This window comes from Lissotriton vulgaris, chromosome 4_1 (assembly GCF_964263255.1).
Source record: "Lissotriton vulgaris chromosome 4_1, aLisVul1.2, whole genome shotgun sequence".
Taxonomy (NCBI): domain Eukaryota; kingdom Metazoa; phylum Chordata; class Amphibia; order Caudata; family Salamandridae; genus Lissotriton; species Lissotriton vulgaris.
This window is the reverse complement of record NC_141691.1, coordinates 1,586,322,882-1,586,343,172: the sequence shown is the minus strand read 5'-3', so window position 1 is coordinate 1,586,343,172 and position 20,291 is coordinate 1,586,322,882. Positions and strand designations below refer to the sequence as shown.

The following is a 20,291-nucleotide window of genomic DNA, read 5'->3' as shown; positions in this document are numbered from 1 at the left end:
CAGGTATTGCATGTGTTTGTGGCTAATCCCCCTTAGGGGCCCACACTGTTTTGATATAACAGGAAATGTGTGCATGCAGCAGAAACTATCTGTCACCCCCTTCTCACTCACAATAGTATCATGGGCACTAGCGTGCCATCGGTGAAGAGATCGCCTTCCGTGGAAACTCCTGTCTCTGACCATACCCCTGTATGTCGGAGTGTCACCCGTCTGGATGCAAGTGGAAGGCCTAACAAGGGTATATTCAGGGCGTAAGGCGCAGAGATTTTGGTATAGCGCGTAGCCCTCTTCCAATAACTTAGGGCTGTGCGTAGTAGTGGGGACACTGTCAACTAAACTTTACTGCCTGGCATCAGTAATACATGTAATTCCCCATGTTCCCATGCTTGTGTGGTCATGGAAATTTCTCTCAAGTTACGGCCTTTAATCCAATATGCCAACCACTGCAGCTGGCCTGCATAGCAATAAGCTCTCATGTCAGGGACTCCCATTCCCCCTTGCTTTGTGGCTAATTGTAGTTTAGTAAGCCATATACACCTACGTTCTGAGCCCCATATTAATTCAACTAGCAGAGTGTCCAACAATTTAAATGTATGCAGTGGTATCTGAATGGGCAGATTAACAAAATAATATAACAGTCTTGGTAGCATCGCCATTGTAGCTATGGCTATTCTCCCAGCCACTGATAGCGGTAAGGAAGTCCCGAACTTATCTGCTAACAGCCTGAACAACGAATCCTTAACAACGAGTGTATTAAACAGCGAATCCTTAACCACGACCTTTACCAGAACCACGAACTCATTAACAACTACTGCACACTAACAAAGACCACCTGAACCACGACTTATATTTTTTATAATTTAGGAATGTGTAATATTCATTTGTACATTTAAGGATTTTAATTACGATGTAGAAATATTAGTTTGTTTTAATTTAGCGTGTTAGGCCAATAGATGGCAGTGTTGGTTTGTTTTATAGTGATGTGCTTAAGAAAAGTGCACGAAGCGAATTATCTCTGCTTGTAAAAGTTGAAATAATTACAAAACGATGTATGTGTTTTTTTTCTATGTATAGTTTAAGAGAATTATTTAAAAAAAAATCTGCTGTGCAATCCATTTAAAAAACATTATTTTCTAAGAGACCTTTTTGTGAAATGGCAGTTGGAGTTATAAAAATCTTTTTAAAAAACAAGTTAATCAAAACAAAACTTCTGTTGCACCTAAAAATACATTTACCCCCCCGAAGTTCAATTAGGAGTTTACAACTGTTTCTTAATTAAATATTATTATATAAAGTCCCCTGGATATGATGTTTAAAGTCTTAAACAAGTTAGAGAATGCTCCTGACATAAAATAACTGGGTGCGAATCTCTTGGCCACATGACTAATAATCATTATTGCTCTCTATGAGGGAGACGTTTGTAGTATGCTTGGAATCGCTGGCAGACCTTCAGAACAATCCCTTGGTAGGGGCAAGCATGCTCGAACAGCACATGTAAAAAACGATTATTAGATTGCACATTTAAAGATTATTGAAATAAAAATGTTTAAGTTATCCATGAATCAAACATGAAGTTTGTAAAACGTAGTGGTAAATTAAGGAAGTATGAAAAATGGTTAATTTTCTTGGTATAGGCATTCGTTGTACAGAAAATAGTGGTTTGGCTTTGGTAGTGCTTTAGCCTTCTTGGTTCAGGCATTCCTTGTTCAAGTGGTAGTTGTTTAGTCATACAACCCTTCTGGATTGATGTTATAGAGCGAGTTAAATTACCATCTAGAATATCCTCCACGTCTCTGTATATTTGGATGCCTAAATGTTTAAAGGTAACTGGTCTGGAATTTGCAATGACCAAATTGAATTGGTTCAGTCCTGGTTACTTCATTAAAAAAGAAGGGGTACGATTTGTTCTCATTTATAGTAAGTCCGGAAAGTTTTTGGAACATAGAAAAAAGCTTGGGCATAGGGTGATATACCTCGTCTAGATTGTTCAGAAATAGACTAATATCATCTGCATATGCCAAAACCACATGCACCTCTCCATTTATACATATCCCCCAATGGCCAGCCTTTGTACGTAGTTTTTGCAGAAGAGGTTCTAGCGCTAGAATAAACAATAAGGGCGAGAGCAGACAACCCGGTCTAGTACCCCTCTCTACCTGGTATTGGTTTGAAGTGTGGGGTCCCGTGCGGGCCCTTGCCGTTGGATTCGTGTATAACAATTTCACCTATCTTATTCATTCTGGTGGAATCCCAAATCTAGGTAACGCAGTCAGCATATATTCCCAGTGCAGTGAATCCAACGCTCGCCGCAAGTCCAAGGAGATGCAACCTCGCGGATCAGCATCCGTAGGCACCTGTGACATCACCATGTGAAGCCTCCAAATATTGATTGCGTATTCCTGTGTGGTACAAATCCGCACTGATCAGTGTGTGTCAAACTTGGAGAATATTGCTGTGATCTATTTGCTAATATCTTACTTAAAATCTTGTTATCCGTATTAAGGAGCGATAGGGGTCTATAACTTGCCATGTATCTGCTGTCTCTGCCCGGTTTCAACAAGGAGATCACCGTCGCCTGCACCGTGGTGTGGGGGAGGAAGCCATCTTCCAGTGCTACCCGATACAGCTCTAGCAATCGGGGAGTCAACAACTCAATGTATATTGCATAAAATTCAATAGGTAATCCGTCATTACCTGGCGATTTATTACGGGGGAGGGCTTTTATCGCTGTTTTAATCTCCATATGTGTGATTGGTTTCTTTAAGTCTGCTGCCTGGTCATCGCTTAGCGTGGGGACCTGCAATCCCTCAAAAATAGCCTCAAATTCCCTGTCCGGGGGCGCATACAATTGCTCATAGTATTGTCGAAAAGCGGGATTATTTTCACATTGAGTGCTCTTCACCACACCACCAGGGGCATCTATTTCAAGAATTTGCGACATAGGGGGTGTATCTTTAATAATCCTAGCAAGCAGGGAGCCTGCCCTGCCCGCCTTCACATGTTGTTTCTGTGTATATAGTCTATAGTCCAGGACTCAAAGGTCTTCCAGTAGTTCTGCGTGCGATATATATAGTTCCTGCAGTTCTGACTTGCTTGTGTTATTTGGAACCGCATCCTGTTCCACCCTTCCCAACCTGTTGTCTACGTCTGTAAGTTTGTCAAGAAGTGTCGCACGTACCCCCACTTTTGTACTGATCGCCACCCCCCGTATCACCGTTTTAAATGCGTCCCATTCAAACTGACGAGTGCTTGCTGTGTTCATGTTCTCAGTAAAATATTGGGTTCTGGCTGTAGAAAGGGCATTGCGGGAACAGTGCTGGATTTAGTCTCCGTGATGGGATTGGCGCCGGAGTCTTCCCCCAGTGTAATGTGGCCTCTACCGGGATGTGGTCTGAATATGTTTTGCCCAGGTGTGTAGTTTCCATAACAGCACCCATTAGTCGCTGTGAGCAGAATAGCCCATCTATGCAAGTGTGTAAGCTATATGGTGCTGAGAAGGAGTATTCCCTGTCTGTGGGATGTTTTTCCCTCCATATATCTCCCATTCCCCATCCCTTCGCCCAAGCCTAAAGTGCATCTGTGTGTTTCCTACATCCCACCCCTTGCAATGGAGGGTGCGATCTGTCCAGTTCTAGGTCCAGCACTGAGTTAAAATCACCTCCCAGTATCCATGGGTATCCTTCCCGTTCCACCAGTGCCGTACTGAGAATTGCTAAAAGTTTGTCTTGGTCTGTGTTCGGAGCATAGATACTTCCTATTACTATTTGCTATCCATCCAACAGGCCAACACATAACGCCCATTCACATCTGTCCGTTGTTCTAACTGCTTGAAGGGAGTGCCATTCCTGAATCATGCTGCCGCTGCCGCCCGGACAAATGCAGAATAAGAAGTAGTAAACAACTGTCCCCTCCATTTCTTTATGAGATTAGTGGCTTCCGCCTGTATTAGATGTGTTACTTGTAAAAAGACAATATGTGCCTTCCTACGATTTAATTGAGCCAGAATTCTATGTTGTTTATGTATTGACCCCATACCTCGTACTTTCCAGGATGTAAATGTATATCTATTAAATTGCGTCATCAGGTTTCCAAACATACAAACTGATCATCACACAGTTCCCTGTACACTGTGTATTCCTCGCATTCCACGTAGCTGAGCCAGTAAACCCCATTAAACTCCCCAATACTAGGTTCCCCCAAACAACAAAAGAGAACCAAACCAACAGAACAAACTCAATAAAAGTTCCAAAGTTTCCATAACTAATTGCAGTTGCCTTAGGGGGAGCAGCCACCACTTGAAGCATAGCACTTTTTACGCAGCACACAAGATCAGGGACCCTAGAGCCCCCGTTAACACCATATTTCGCAAGGGTTAAGCAATATGATATACATCTTAAACTAACCAGCACAGTCCCATTACATAAACAATCAAACAGTTGGCAAATGTAATATATTTCGTATACAAATCTATATACTCATCTGACATTGCACTTCAACAGCACGAGGTAATCACGTTTATCATCCCAAATAGTCATTAACAGTCTGCGGAGTGACCAAGGGGAACAGTGCCTTGCTAGACTCCGTCAGAGCGGGCATCCGCATCTTCCGAAGAGTTCAGTGTCTGCCACTGATCGTGCATCATATGCCCCCAGTGCTGCCACAGTCAGGATCGCATCTGATTGGCTGTCCGTTATCTGTTCTTGCGACGGTTGTCCTCCTTTGGCAGTTTCCCTCTGTTTTCCTTTATGGTGCTTTCTCTTCTCATCTGCTGTGATTTTGGTTGCTGTCTGTGGTGAGACTGTGTGGAGTGCTGGTACACCGACGGCGACAGAGTAATTTCCAGCCAGTCCGCAGCTTCTTCCGGGTTATCGAAGAACAGGCCTTTTTGTTCATAGAGAACCTTGAGGCGAGCTGGGAACAGTAGGGTATACTTTAATTGGTGCATTCTAAGCTTTTTCTTGACGTCTTGGAAAGTAGCCCTCGCTCTTTGTACTGTCAATGTAAAATCCGGATAAAGAGAAATCGTTTTGTTCTGATATTTAATCGGAGCCTTCTCCCTCGTCAGACGCAAAATCGTGTCTCTATCTTTGTAGTTCAGAATCCGCGCTATTATCGGTCTAGGAGGTGCTCCCGGAAGGGGAGGTCTGGGCGGGACTCTGCGAGTGCGTTCAACTCTAAAATGGTCTGTGAGTCCCATCGTAGCCACCTGCTCCCGAAACCACTGCTCGATAAATTGGGTTAGGTGGGCCCCCTCGCTTTTCTCTGGCATTTCCAAAATACGCACGTTGTTGCACCTGGAGCGTCCCTCTGCGTCATCCACTCTATCCTGCAGTCCTTTCAGTTGGCGCTATAGTTGTTCTATTTTATTTTATTTTATTTTATTTTATTTATTTATTTATTTATTTATTTATTTGCGGGTTTGTAACGCGCTTGAATAAACTCCCGAAGGAGTATCTCTGCGCCTTGGAGCAAGGAAACAAAGACAGAGCAAAAGTAGCATCAGATGGATCTAGATCTGGTTTCTGAACAGCAGGGTTTTGAGCTGCCTTCTAAATTTTAGATGTTCTGAACTTTGTCTGAGAGACAGAGGGAGCTTCTTCCACAGTGATGGTCCAGTTACAGATAGAGCTTTGCCTCCGTGTCTTGCCTTTCTTGCACGGGGCACCACCAAGAGAAGGTGGTTGCTGGATCTGAAAGATCGGGTAGGGACATATGGAATGAATTTGTTTTCCAGGTAGACGGGCCCTTGTCCGTTTAAGCTTTTATGTATTATACAGCATATTTTAAACTTTGTTCTCTGCCGGATTGAGAGCCAGTGTAATTGGTCCAGAAGAGGTTTGGACGCGGTTCTCGGAGGGACATTCAGGACCAGGCGGGCCGCCGTGTTCTGGATTACTTGGAGCTTGGCCAGCACTCCCTTGTTTGCAGAGAGTAGCAAGCTGTTACAGTAGTCGATTCGACTTAGAACAAGAGCCTGTACCAGAGTTCTCCTGAAGGAATCTGGGAGCAGGGAAAAAACTTTGCGCAACAGGCTGATAGTGTGGAAACATGAGCCTATGACATAGTTGATGTGCTGTTTCAGCGAAAGTTCTTGATCTAAACGGATCCCCAGATCTTTAACGACCTGCTTTGGTTCAGGAACTGCTCCCAGGCATTTTAGCCTCCCCGAACAGCATGACTTCTGTTTTGCTGACATTGCACTGAAGGCAGTTAGAGGACATCCATTGTGCTATAGCCTTCATGCCTAATGAGAAGGAGTTCTTTACTTCAGTGGAGAGAGTTTTGAAAGGAAAGAGGAGCTGCGTGTCATCCGCATATGACACTGGGATTAAGCCATACGTGCGCATCACTCTTGCCAGTGGTGCCACATAGATGTTAAAGAGGGTTGGGCTTAAACAAGAGCCCTGTGGCACCCCTTTCGAAATCTCTACCTCCACTGAGCGATATGCACCCATGGTGACACTCTGGGTGCGATTGGATAAGAAACCCCTTAGTCAGGCAAGGGTTTTGTCCTTTAGTCCAATGTTCGCCAACCGGTCAGCCAAGATGGTATGTGACACGGTGTTGAACGCTGCCGACAGATCTAATAGTACCAGGAACACGGCGTAGCCCTTGTCCTGATACATTTGCAAGTCGTCTGTGACTGACAGAAGGGTTGACTCCGTGCTGTGCTTCGGCCTGAACCCTGATTGAGAATAGTCCAACCCCCCCACCCCTGCATATTCAATGTAGTTAGACAGATGACGGTTGACATGTTTTTCGGTCAGTTTCCCTAAGAATGGTAGCAGGGATATGGGCCTAAGATTGGATAGTTCGGTCCATGGTATGGCGGTATTTTTCCTGATCGGTCTTACCAAGGCCCGTTTCCATCCCCTGGGGACGTCACCTGATCTTAGGGAGATATTCACAAGCCTCTAGATCACAGGGCATCATTCTTCTGCAAGCATGGACATTTTTCTAGCTGGAATCGTGTCATCTGGACTTCCACTCTTTATCTGTGAGGTTAAAGATAATACCTCCTCTGCAGTGATAGGGGGGAACATGTCAAGGGTGTGGGTGATAGAATTAGGTTCATCCTTAATCTGAGGGAGTGATTTGTCTGTACTAAATACCATATTAGAATTAACAATTTTCTCATAAATTGTGTCTGTTTTATTAGTGAAGAACTGGGAAATTTCATCGCGTAGCTGCTGTGATCCCAACTCAGAATTTGGGATGAGTGTGTTGTTTGTTGAGGAATGAGTTCGTCCAGTGCCAGCCTGTTGTTTCTCACTCTATCTGCCCATTTTGTGTGGTCGGCTTTCAGCAGAGTAAATCTGGTTGTTCGCGTGTTTATTTGCGTTTCCATAACTGTCCTGGATTTTAAAAGGAAACAAGTGGTCCTTAGCATATACGAATAAGAGTAAGCAAAAATATTATATAGACCACAATGGGCTGCTATATAGTTCACAATCCCTTGTCCAGCCGGAAAGGGAATTTTATTGATCTGGTAGTTTTGTTCAATGTAAGAATACAGCACATAACCAAAACAATAGAGGTTACAGTAGGGCACAGTCCTGTGCCGTACATGGGAAACAAGTAAAAGGACAGTAAGTGAAAGAAATATCAGGCAAACCGGGTGAGCTTGCAGGTCACTGATGTGAATTTAAATTAACAGTGTATCCTGGAGTAAATCAAACATACAATAATACAGTGGGTTCACATGTATGGATCACTCATAAAGGAGTCGACGTTTCGATCCCAAGTTCGGTTATAGGCAGGCCCAATACACCTAGAAAGGCCGGTTTTTGCTTTTAAGAAAAGTAAGAACTTAAGGGACCATCTGGTCAGAGCTGCCCTACCCTCTCCCGCCACCTTGACAACAATTGAGTCCAACTGGGGCCTTCCACCAATTCTAGGGCACGTTAAGTGTGGCTGCTGCACTGTGTGTGAGTTCACGATTGAGGCACGGAATTTCAGTCATAATGGTGTGACAGTAGCAATGAAAAGCTTCACCAATTGCAACAGCCATAATGTCATCTACGCCATCTTGTGTCCCTGCCCAAAAATGTACGTTGGCCAGACCACCCAAAAAGCGAAGACCCGCATATGCCAGCACCGAAGTCGCATCAGATGTGGGACTCAGAACGCACCTCTTGTCGAACATTTTGCTGAACTGAAACACTCTGCTGATGATATCAAATGGACAATCCTAAAGACAGTCAAACTCCCACAGAGGGGAGGCAACCTGGCCTAACTACTCAACCGAGAGGAGCTAAAGACAATCATTCAATTCGACACTATCCACACAGGTTTGAACAAGAGTGAGGATTGGACAACCCTCCTGTAGTACCCATGTTGGATAAACATTGGCCTCATTCTCTCACCTTGGGATGTCAAAAACAAAACAAACAAAAAAAAATTGGACCCAAACATAGTAGCAACACCTTAAATGCTCTTACTGTAATATTGATGTACCTCAGTTTTTGTAAGTCAATGAATTTTAATTGTAACTGTGAGTTTCATTCAACACCATTGTCACAATTTTTAAGCACTGGTAACTGCACTCAATATGTAAATTAGTAACATCCTCGCAACAACATGCACCCCCTTTGGCTATATATTAATGTAATCTTCACCAAGAGGATTCGGGTAATTCCTTCCATTAGTGCTGCTTACTTTGACCATTCCAAGATGGCGGCTCAGCAACAACTTGAAGCCCTTGTGGACCCCTCCAGTCCACAGACACGTGATTTCCATTTGCTCAATAACTAGCTCCGTTTTTGTTAACACAGAAGCGATCCTGCCACTAACAACGTGATACCGGCTCATCCACTGCCTCGCGAACTCCTCGGTAAGTTCTCCCTCACCGATGCCCCCTGATTTAGCATACCAATTACTCGCCCCTTAAAACTACCCTAATAACTTTTTATTCTGCCCCCCAGCGGACCAGTCACCTTCTGGCCGCAACGAGTGTAATCGGCGCCATTGACAAACGCCGAGTTCTGGATTTCTCCCAAGTAGAAGAAACCATCATGGTTAAGTATTGCTCAGCCCCGCGCTCCCTTAAAAACTTTCCATTTTCACCGTTAACTAATCGTTGTTCCTTTCACCCCTCTAGCAATCATTTACCTAATTGACCGCGTTCGAGACGGCGTTTAAAACCACGCCGAACATCGCAAACACGGAATCTGGTAAAGAAACCTAAAGGTAAAACCGCTCCTGCCAAAATTGCCTGCAGGTACTCTCCCAATCCTAGCATTAATTCTGCCCCCTGTTTACTCCCACAGCGATACCAACTGGTACCATGCAACCTGAAAAGTCATAAGCGTTATTTTTCTGAGAAAGCGCCTCTGCCCAGGACGTATTTCCCCACGTATCTTGCAGATCTAAAGGTAATGCTTAACTGCCATCTCAATGGCAAAGCAGACCCTGCCGCAAATTGCCTGCGGCTACTCTCCCAGTTCCATTATTAACCCTGCACCCTTGTTTACCCCCACAGTGATATCAATTGAAAATCACAAGCGCAAATCTTCTGAGAGAGCGTCCCTGCCCAGGACATAATTCTTCTTGCAGACACAACGGTAATGCTTAAACTGCCAATTCTCGTAGCTTACCTAATTTTTCTCCAAGAAACGGTTCTACATGATTCATTCAATTTTGTCTCAACAGCAACGCCACCATTGCACACAGCACCGTGGCATACTGCTCGCAAGCATCACCTCTGCTGTGCATTCAAATATCCATCGTACCAGAAAACCACATAGCATGGTAAATGAGATGTTATGTTTCTCCCTTAACCAGCAGGTAGCTAATACCATGATAATAAAAAGATTCCTCATTCCCAACAGGGCGACGGTTTGCTGTCCATGTACTGACGCTATCCACTTGTATAAAACCTCAATCACAGACGCAGCCTTGGTAGGTTCCCCCTCCACCTCTGAGAATTCCAATACCTGGTTCGATTGATGCACCTTCTTGACGGTAACTACAACACTCAGCCCTATTACCCAATATTCACCTTTCACTCCGGCTCACCTTCTCACCACGGCTCCACGCCAAACCACTGTTGCGAGACCCATTTGACCCCGTTCACTTGCATCTGATGCCTTACAAAGCTGACGAAACATATGAAAGTGTGTATATATCTTAAAAACGTTTACAGAAGCATGATCTTCTATAGAATTGCACTGAATGCCCACGCCTACCTGGCTGCACCCTTCACTGCGATTCCGATTACTGTAACTGATTAGCTAGTGCTGCACATTGCTTTAATTATTGACTGCACTCTTGTCTTGTTTTCCTCTTCTTGCTTTTCCAACAGGCTTTTTTCTAAAAAAAGCTTTATTCAGGCAAAATCATTTTTCAAGTCCTGAAGATGATCCCCCTAAAACCGAGCTTGGGATCGAAACGTCGACTCCTTTATGAGCGATCCATACATGTGAACCCACTGTATTATTGTATGTTTGATTTCTTTGACTTCCTAACTAGTTCACAAAAAGGTAATTTCCCCGGGGCCGTGGTATGGAAATGTGGATGTGAAGTCTCTGTTGCTGGTATTTTCCTGCAGTTGCAAGTTTGTGGTGCCAATCGTATGAAGTATAGATTTAGGCCGGATAACTTTGGAGCCAGAGTATTCGCCAGTGATTCTAACCATCTGTAGAGCTTTAGGCCCAGACTGTCATACGCTGATCGTCTGCTTGTGAAGATACCCTATTAGCTTAAAAAAGGCTTTGCCTAGACTGAATTTATGGGAATTGGTATATGTAGTTTGTTATGGAATAGGTTTAGTTGTGTCCATTTACAATGGAGTTAATCTTCTTGCATTGAAGTACAATAAGAAATGGTAGTGAAGTTGATTTATTAAAGTATATAATCAAGAACATTTTAAACCGATTAAATTATTTATTGTTGATCATTTTTTCACTTCATTGTAGGACAGATAACTCAATCAAAAACCATTGGAATTCGACGATGCGGAGGAAAGTGGAGCAAGAAGGCTACTTACAAGATGCTCCCAAGTCTGACCGATCCGTAGCGACCAAACCTTCTCACAAGAGCTGTACTACAGTGGACCATTTGACAACCCATAAGCAGTTTTACATTCCAGTTCAAACCCATGTAATTTAATTTATTTTTCTAACCATAACAATATGAATATAGTTAGTGTTCTACAGAAATATTAAGATTTTGTTATAGCTCAGCAGTCTTTAAAAGTTATTTTTTTTTCTAGCCAGCATTGTCTGTCGTTTAATATGAATCTATTTATGATAGTCATTTTGTTTATATTTTGTAAATAGTAGCATGTTTCTGATGTTGCAATAATGTCACAGAGAGAAAACAAGATCTCCACCTTTACTCTGAATTAGCTTTTTATTGTTTTCTTCCTTACCAATAACCCACGGTATCTGTTTTCATCTTTGTTCAAATTTATCCAAAGGTCATTTAATACTGTACAGTTATGTAAAGAATTTATTCCAATAGTTTTCAGAAATTGATTGGATGATCAGCTTCGCTCATGTTGTTTTTTTAAAAGATCAGGTGTTTCACGTAACGGCTCTCTGTGCTATCACCTTCTGAGCGAGGAAGCTCCAAAAGATCTTTTTTTCACTTTGCTTGAGAGGACATTACTTTGGATGTCACTGAAGTAGGTGTTGGCGTCATAGTCAAACTGGGGCAAATGAGCATGGAATAATGTGTAGGAGATTATGTACAAGTCAAATTACCAAGTCCTATGATTGCACAGTTTGCATAATAGTCTAAATCTGTTATCATAACATTTCATAAGAACATGTGTTGTGATAACTGTGGTTAAGCAATGATACCGGAACATTTAATGAGTGCTAAGTTCACATTATCAGGATGGTCTTGATTATCTTAAATGTCTGGGAGTGTTGAACAAACCAAGCAAATACCCATTGTTCAGGAGAGACACTTTTTCTCCCAGCAGTGTTGGTCTGTAAGCCGGTACTTTCATTCAACAACTTGGCAGACGAGGACTTTGTCTATTTTAATAGCTCCCGTGGTGAGGCTGCATGTGAAACATCTATTCATCTACATAGAACACATTTAGATTCAAGTGTCAGGAAACATAAAAATAAAATTGACTCAGTCAGTGACAGCATTGCCCTGCTTCTTATGGGTATACAAGGAATGAGAGAACATGATAAAAAGAGCTCCATTCCAGCAGTTACGGGTATGGGGATCCTGGTTTAGATCACCACAAATTATGGGGACATGGTCCCAAAAAGAGATTCTATCACTTTACGATGTTGAACAAAGTAAATTTCAACTGACCATAAAAACATTTCAACTATTGCTGAGAAATATGGATAAAGCAATTGTAAGGTGCTTCCTGAACAAGCAGGAATGTACAAAGTTATGGATGTCATGATTGAGGCTTAGATAAACCGTCACTGACTATTACCCATACGTTTCTTCGTCAAGGGAATCTACTTGCGATTGAGCAGAACACTTCATCAGAATCCTCATGGAAAGTCTGTAGCAATGCCAAATCTTCTGTGACTGGGCAATACCTTTGTCAAGCTTTTTTGTAACATCAAACTAACCAAACTGACAAGTCTTCCAGATATGACGAGTCTGGAACAAAGCATTTTTGTACATAATGTATCAACATACATTCCACCTGCTATTGTGTGTTTTCGTCTAGCGTCTGCAACAACTTAAACTATTCCCTTCCCTGTCCCGCCTAGAACAAATCAGTGCTGTTTATGTGTGCTTTCTTTCCAGTTCATAATAATGGCCATACATAATATTAGGGTTTGTTAGTCTTATTACCAACCATTGACTGCCTGGTTACAAGTCACCAGTGCAGTATTTGAAATATTGCCACTTCGGCTCTTGAGTGTACAGTGTGCTATAGTCAAACAGGTGCTATGCCTTAATTCTTGAGGCGGTTTGGGGGAATGGTAAAGCACTGTTATTCTAGTTTCAAAACGTGACTTAGTTTAAGGGCCCCCTGTTCAGAGAACCTTTTTCCTATAGGTTTATAGCTCTCATACGTTTTTCCATTGCTAGGACATGACATTATCTAATACACCAGTGGAATACTTGTGGTACTTTGTCTCTTTTCCAGTGTCAACCTTTGGATTGACTTGCAGGCTCCTGCATATGGTATACTAATGCCCAATAATGGATCAGGTTTTTTTCCCCGTTATCCAGTTTAAGGCCCAATATATTCATGGTTGGGTTGTGTGTGATGCAGTATGCCATTGTGATTTTTTTTGTTTGTGGCAGAGTACCTCTTTCCAGAACACTTGTAAGTAGCAGCAAGTCCACTACATGCATAGGGTGGATGCCTCAGGTTACCTCATCTCAAGTAGCAGTCAAATACATTGGGTATAGCACTTTGGGGCAAGTTCGGGGACATGTACCATTGGTACATTAGTTTATAATAAGTCTCTCTTTCGGATGATCTATGGCTATCTGCCTGTAAGAAGCTGGCTCTGTATATACTAAACCAAAGTAAGGTATAATGCGCACAGAGTCCAGGGAGTCCCTTGAGGTATAGCAGAGGCTATATTAGGCAGACCCTCCAGAATATCGAGAATTAGCGATTTGCAAAAAAATCGCGAAATCAGCAGTTTTGAGAAAAGTCTGCAATTTTTACTAAACTGCCCGCGAAATTTGGAAAACTCAATCCTTTTTTTTTACAAGGCATTCCAGCTCATTATTTCTGTGCCCTCTATAAAAACATTTGTACTCCTTTCATCAAGACAAGGTTCAAGTATTGTTAGAACTCGTGCCGACCTCTGAACTTAACTAACAAAAAGTTGGAAAGTTGTATTATTTCCATCTGACAAATGTTAATTAAACACAGCCGCCGCGCGCTGACCTGGGGTCAGACCTACACCAGTGCATGCTGCTAATGTTGTGACCATTCAGCCTGGATGTGTTTGCATTGTGACCTTTCTGACCTCCTTGCATTACTTTACAATCAGTGGTCAGTTTTTGAGGGACGGTCCACGGTGCCTGTCTAAGCCCCCGGAAACAGACGCGTATAGAAAGAGTTTTCCAGTAGGAACTCCCGTTCTTTGCTTCGGGGCAAATCCCCATTTGGGCGCAAAGTGTTTCAGGTCCAGATTCTGAGTCCAGCAGTTGAGGCAATCGTGCCCCCGGAGGGAAGTTGCCCTTGTAGTTTGTGCCAGATAAAACCCGATGCGCCCTCTCCGAGATTCTGCACCTGAGAGCGGGGGCAGCGAGAGGCATTACCGCCTTATCTCTATTCTAATTCGAATTTTGGAATAGTGTTTAACTGCGCACCTGGTACTTTTGGCTCTCAGAGGTATCTGTAGTTACAGGTGCCAGTTACCATCGGGATTGCGCGCGCCCTGGACGAAGATCAATGCGCTCTGACCTTTAGAAATAGAGGCTTGCACATTGCCTATCGATATGTGCTCAAACTTCTGTTTTAGTTTATTGACGGTATGCCAAGCCCTGGGACAGTTAATGGGGTTCACTGGGCAGTGCCAGGGGTTGCAGATTATTTCAGGGAGTCTGCTACACCAGTCGAGCTCGAAAGCATGCAGTTGCCACCCTCGATGAAAAAGTCCCTGTCTTCAGAAGGACAAACTGCCGAGACCTGGGCCACAATATTAATTTGCTCCTCACACGCTAGTAACCAGTGTTGTTACTCAGCCCTAGTGCAGTTTTTGCTGCCAGCTTCTGAAACAAATCTGTTTTCCTCGATAAGTTAGGAACCCACTGAGCTGTCTGGGCAGAAATCACATAAGGATTTTTTACCTGAATTTAATCTTGAAGAATCCGCAGCAGCTGTCTCTCTGCGGTTCAAAAGTTACTCAACGAGGTAGCTGCCCGTTCTGTGAAAGCCTAAGCTGGTAGATGCGCATATACACTGCAAGGGTTTATTAAACTTACACTGAAGTGAGACTCATAAACGTCAAATACTTTTAAATGACTCCAATTACATTCAAAACCTAAAACGGGGAAGGCTCAGACCCTTGATTACAGTGACTGTAATCAGGGGAAACTATTGCTTGCATACTTCGCAGCTCGTGGTGAGGCAAGGTGACAGGATGTGGCATTACAGTCAAAACTGCTGACTCTGGAACTGGAGAACTCTGTTTGAGTCTCGGCGTTGGTTCTTCATCCTGTGATTCTGGGCAAATCACTTAAACACTAAAAACATGAATATGTCCTTGTGTAAAGTAACTGGCGCTCAGGTAAAGCTCCAATCAATACCTTCGGTTTGAGTTTGCGCTATAGATATACATATGAAAAGGTTGCAGAGTCCAAAAGACCACTACTAAACTGCCCCAGCTACTCTGTGGAAACTTTGAAGAGCTTAATGATGTGAGAGGGTAAGTCTGAGGTGTCTAGCAAGGTGAGAGGTGTAGGTTTAGCCCACAAGGAAGAAGATTTCTAGTTTGAAGTCATAACACATGTTCTATGAATAGTCAATTTCTAAATTTTGCATAGAATTATAGTTTAACTTACATGCCTGAAACAGATAAAATACAGAAGGTAGGCTGAAGACAAATTCACATATGATGGACCCCTTTTCTGCAGCAAACGTGTGACTCTTGGGGAATACCCCATGCATGGCAGAATTCCATAAATGTTTTACTCCCATCACAAAACTCCTCCTGATGAGCTAATGATTACGTCTTCACCTTCAAAGGGGTTCTGAAACCAGCTTGCTTTGCAGCTCACGTTTCTACAGATCTTTCAATTCGCTCCTCTAGTCGGACCCCCCAGGATATTGCTGTAGAAGAGTAGGGTCTGCTTTCCTATGGTCACCCCACTTTTTGCTTTTTGCTTCACTGGTTTTCGAGTTAATGTGGCTGTGGGCCTGCTAATCAGACTGAAGAACCGGAGCCTTAAGGGCCCGGCGGCGCAGGGTACGCCTAAATCTTCGAGTTCTCCTGCCTGGTCGAACAGAGACACCGGACACTCCGTTGGCGTAGAAGATTGTATTTTATTAGCTGCAGCCAGCACAGTTGTCCCTGAAGTACAGAAAGTATGTTCAAAGGAGACTGCTCTCGAACTCCGTGGCACACAGGTTTATATACGTTTGCGATACACAATGAACAATCCCAAGACCTACAAATCAGACCAATGCAAAGGGTTCGGAAAGCAAAGTATTACGTAACTTCAAACAAACTTGGTTGTCGGCTGTATTTGTTACCCAACCCTTTAAGCTATTCGCAAATGAACCCACACAATCCAACTCGCAGGTGAAGAAACACATTTGTATGTTTAAGAAGGACAGTTGTGGAATCAGAGAGTCCATAAAGGAAATGGCGAAGGACAGCAGATAAGATAGCCTCAGGAAAGAATGGTGTGAACCTACAGATAGTCTGGACGGCGATTAGTTAATAACACATGGATTCTTGTGCGCGGTCAGACCCTGACACTAGACAGGGATTATTTAATGAGACATGGATTGTTGTGCTCGGTCAGACCCTGACACTAGACCTGTAAATAGAGGCGAAAAGGTTACTTAGTATGTGAATGCAGGGAAATGACAAAGAAATACCTGGCTGGCTGTGCTGCCTGAGTGAGGGCAACACAAAATGGAGGCAAGTCGCAAAATGGCAGACTAACGCGAACAAAATCGCGAAATACAGAACCTCAAGACCCACAGCCCAGCTGTTCTCTCTCTAAATTCACTTCAATGTACTTTAGGTACATTACCAATTGGATTCTGGGTCACCTTATGTGCCCCTGTACAGTGTACCATAGGTACCCAGGGCATAGGTGCATCCAAGGCCTACCAGGGGCTGCAGCATATATTTTGCCACCCCTGGCTGGCCATTCAAATCGACACAACTGGCTGATCACTCAGCTGGGGCAAGGTGGTGTAATCACCCCTTGCTTAGATATAGTATACCTATATCTAACCTTATGTCTGGACACATATGCACCTATAAGTCACTCCTATGGCAGGCCTTAACAATCCTGGAGGCAGAGTGCTTGGTTTTATGTGAGATGGTGCTCTAGCATGAGCTGAGCCTGTCTGCAGCTTTCGGAACCATGTCCTTTAGCTGTTCTGGGATATTGCCATACCATATACTCTTAAGTGCATTATAATCCTCGCGGTTAGATGCTAACTATGGTTTGGCTTTATCGAAACATGTCGAGTAAGGTGTCAAACGATTTGGAATACTACCCCCTCCCCAGTTCTGGCGACGGGGGTAGCATTCCACCCTTCTAGAGGGAGAAATCATGTTGTTCTAACTATTCCCGGTTAAAGTTAACCAGAGCCTCAGCATCACAAAATGGATGCTGCTGCCACAGACACAAATCTGACCTCCTGCTGCTGGGAGTCTTGGACAATAGGTTTCCTGCCTTGGGAGGTGCTAGCACCACCCCAGACAGGACTTTGTGTATTGGGACAGGGAGGGCTCAAAGGAAAGAGACATGCCTGGGGCACACAAGGTGTCCCATGCATAGTCCAGTTCAAACTGGTGCTGGGGTTTTCCTGCCCCAGCTCTGGCGCGAAAATGGACAAAGGGAAAGGGGTGTAACTGCCCCCTTCCCTGGTCCCACCGATAGGAGGGACCTAGCAGTAATCCAGCCCCTAAGATCAGTATATAGGTAGGAGCTGAGTCACTAGAACTTTAGATTATCCTGACTTAAACTTTGAAACAAAACTCTGGACCTTCATCACTCTACTTTGGAAGAAGGCGAGTGAAGAATCTCCCTTGTGGTCAAGGAGTGACCACCCTGCACAAGCAGGCACCATCCAGTGATCGACGACTTGCTTTTCCGCCGCCTCCCGCCGGAGCCGAGCCCAGAGCCTGACAAGAACCGGATTCCCAGACATCCAACAGCCCGATCCACAGTCCCTGCAAAGCTGAGACCGGTGGAGGCGACGTGAGACGTGGGACTGGCCATCTTGAAAAGTCTGCGACCTGCTAATTGCGCAGCCCCCGAGGCCCCCTCGAAGCTGTGCATTGGGGATTGAGAAGCCCCAGCCCCGAGCAGCATCTGCTCCGAAGATCAGCCCTGCACACTCCACGAGTTCTGCTTGGGGCCCTTTTGCATTTTCCTGCTCGACGCGTCTGCCCGGTCACTTGCCCGTTGGCTAGTGGCCATCTTGGCGACGATCCTGTGAAACTACACCGCTGGTCTGGTTGCTCCAGACTGGCCCTTGCTTCCCTGAAAAGAAGCAGCCCCTCAGACCTTGCTGGTCTGAGTAAGAAGCCTCATCGATTCCTGCGTGGGTTGCCTTTGCCAAGGCTTGTTGCCTCCAATCTTGAAGCCGACACCGCCAACAGCGAGAGCCTTCGTGGGACTGCTCGAGACTCCATCCTGGTCGTCGTCGATGACTCCCGGACTACGTGGCTGCAGAGACAAGCTTCCCATCAGCACCTGATCGCATCCCGACATCGCCTGGTTCCATCCTGGTTCCACGCTGGTCACTGGCTAGTGACCCAGACTCTGTCCCCTCTGCTTTCAGGTCCGCTACATCTTCGATCCACCCTTGGATCCACCCGGACTCTTCTCTTCTTTCTAGTTTGAAGTCATAACACATGTTCTATGAATAGTCAATTTCTAAATTTTGCATAGAATTATAGTTTAACTTACATGCCTGAAACAGATAAAGTGTTTGTTGTTTCTCAGGTAAGTACATGACTTACGAGTCGGAGTTTTGGGGGTTAGGACCAAGGTTCCCCAAGGTCTAGATGGCAATCGAGTTGCACTACCAGCGGCACTGGGGCGGCCAGGTGCCGCGTGCAGCGGCCCAATGTTAGCCAATGGGCTAAGGGGGCCTTCGGTTAGAGTCTGCTGACAAGCAGGCCACTTGGGTGCGGGAGCAAAGCTCCTGGGGTTAAGGTCAGCACTGCAGGAGCCAACAACCAGCACAGGACCGCCACTGGGGTGACCGGGTGCTGGGTGCCAAAAAGACGTTGAGACCCTGTGCTTTTCAATGCAGACCTTTGGTTCGGTGAAATGGCTTGAGGATCGGGTAGGGAGACTTCCTAAAGGCGTCTGGTGCAGGGTTGTCTTCTGGCATCAGGTTTTCTTTCCAGCTCCGGTCGCTGTCGGGGGACCCTTCAGGTTGAGGCTGCAGGCTTCATCTTGAAGCTTGCGGGAGATCGTGGACCACCAGATCCAAGGTCTGGATCACGTGGGGAGACCTCCTCGTGGTGTTGGGCCACTCTAACTCGGGCAGTGGGTATCAGGTGCAGAGTGCTGCAGAATCGCAGACTCGCCTGAATCCGGATTCTGGTCTTGGAGTTTTTCTTGAGCAAATCCAGTGCTCACAGGAGACAGTCTGTAAGGTGAGTGCAGAGCAGGTCCCCCAGTCTCTGGGGGGCTGCTGGACATGCCGGTTTCTTCGCTGTAAGCAGGTCGAAATCTGGCCTGGCCGGTAGGGCTGGGGCCAAAGCAATAGGTGTTGTCTTATTGCTGGGTTAATACAGCTATTCAATCTGTCTTTCTTCCTTGAATCTGAGAAGGCAAGATTCAGGGCGGTCCTTAAATACTCTATTTAGGGGCGTTAAAAGGGGTGTGCAGGTCGGAACCAATGGGTCCCTTTCTTGGGGTAGCTACACTAATTAAAGGATCTACTTTACATCAACCTGTAGGCATTGAGGTCAGTTGAACTAGCTGTGAAAACCTTCCTATGCTGCAGTGTGTCACCGGGAGTGCTCATACACAGTAGCAATTCAATACCTGAACAAAAGACTATGTCTAGCACCCTTTCAAAGAAATCCCAAACCATTTGGTTTTGGCTCATTCTACGGGGTTCTCAATAATATTGCATAATTCTCCTACTGTGCAGAATGCGGAGAGAGAAGGGTTGAACATAATTCACAAGAACCCAGGAATGTGTCCTAAATGAGAAACGTGTAGAAATAATTAGCCAGCAGCTGTATGCTCCACAAATGGATGTGCCAGCTGCCTAGACTTCAAAATCTGTTTTGTCAAACCACATATGGCAGTAAAGCCCGTTTGAGCTTTTGATCAAGAATGTTTTTCAAGTATTTTCCTCCTATAACACATGAAAGTCAAGCATTCCAGGAACATTGTAATTTTTTTTCCTGGGAATGGTTCAAACAATAGTGGTTTCCCCATGTCCTGCACCTTTCCAAAAGGCCACACATTAAATTGCTGTGCTTTCCCGATATTGATCTTTGCTAAGGCACGAAGGCAGGCCACTTCACTTTAACAACAATCCTTGGCACTGTGGCTCCTTTCTGTCTCCATTATCAACCATCAAACTTCTTGAGACTGCATGTGAGCCATGGAGATGTAGAAAAGTAATCCGCTAGAACACCCTACAACTTAAAGTGGAAACAATTCTGTGTCTAGTGCTTAGG

General features: G+C 44.6%; 1 protein-coding gene across 1 annotated transcript in view; it reads left to right on the top strand.

Moving 5' to 3' along the window:
* MYBL1 (MYB proto-oncogene like 1) overlaps positions 1-20,291 on the top strand; it is a 610,566-nt gene that overhangs the window by 170,966 nt on the left and 419,309 nt on the right. Inside the window, exon 6 of the mRNA XM_086965817.1 lies at positions 10,917-11,100. Coding sequence (XP_086821943.1) covers positions 10,917-11,100 — 184 coding nt within the window. The remainder of the gene's footprint in view (positions 1-10,916; positions 11,101-20,291) is intronic.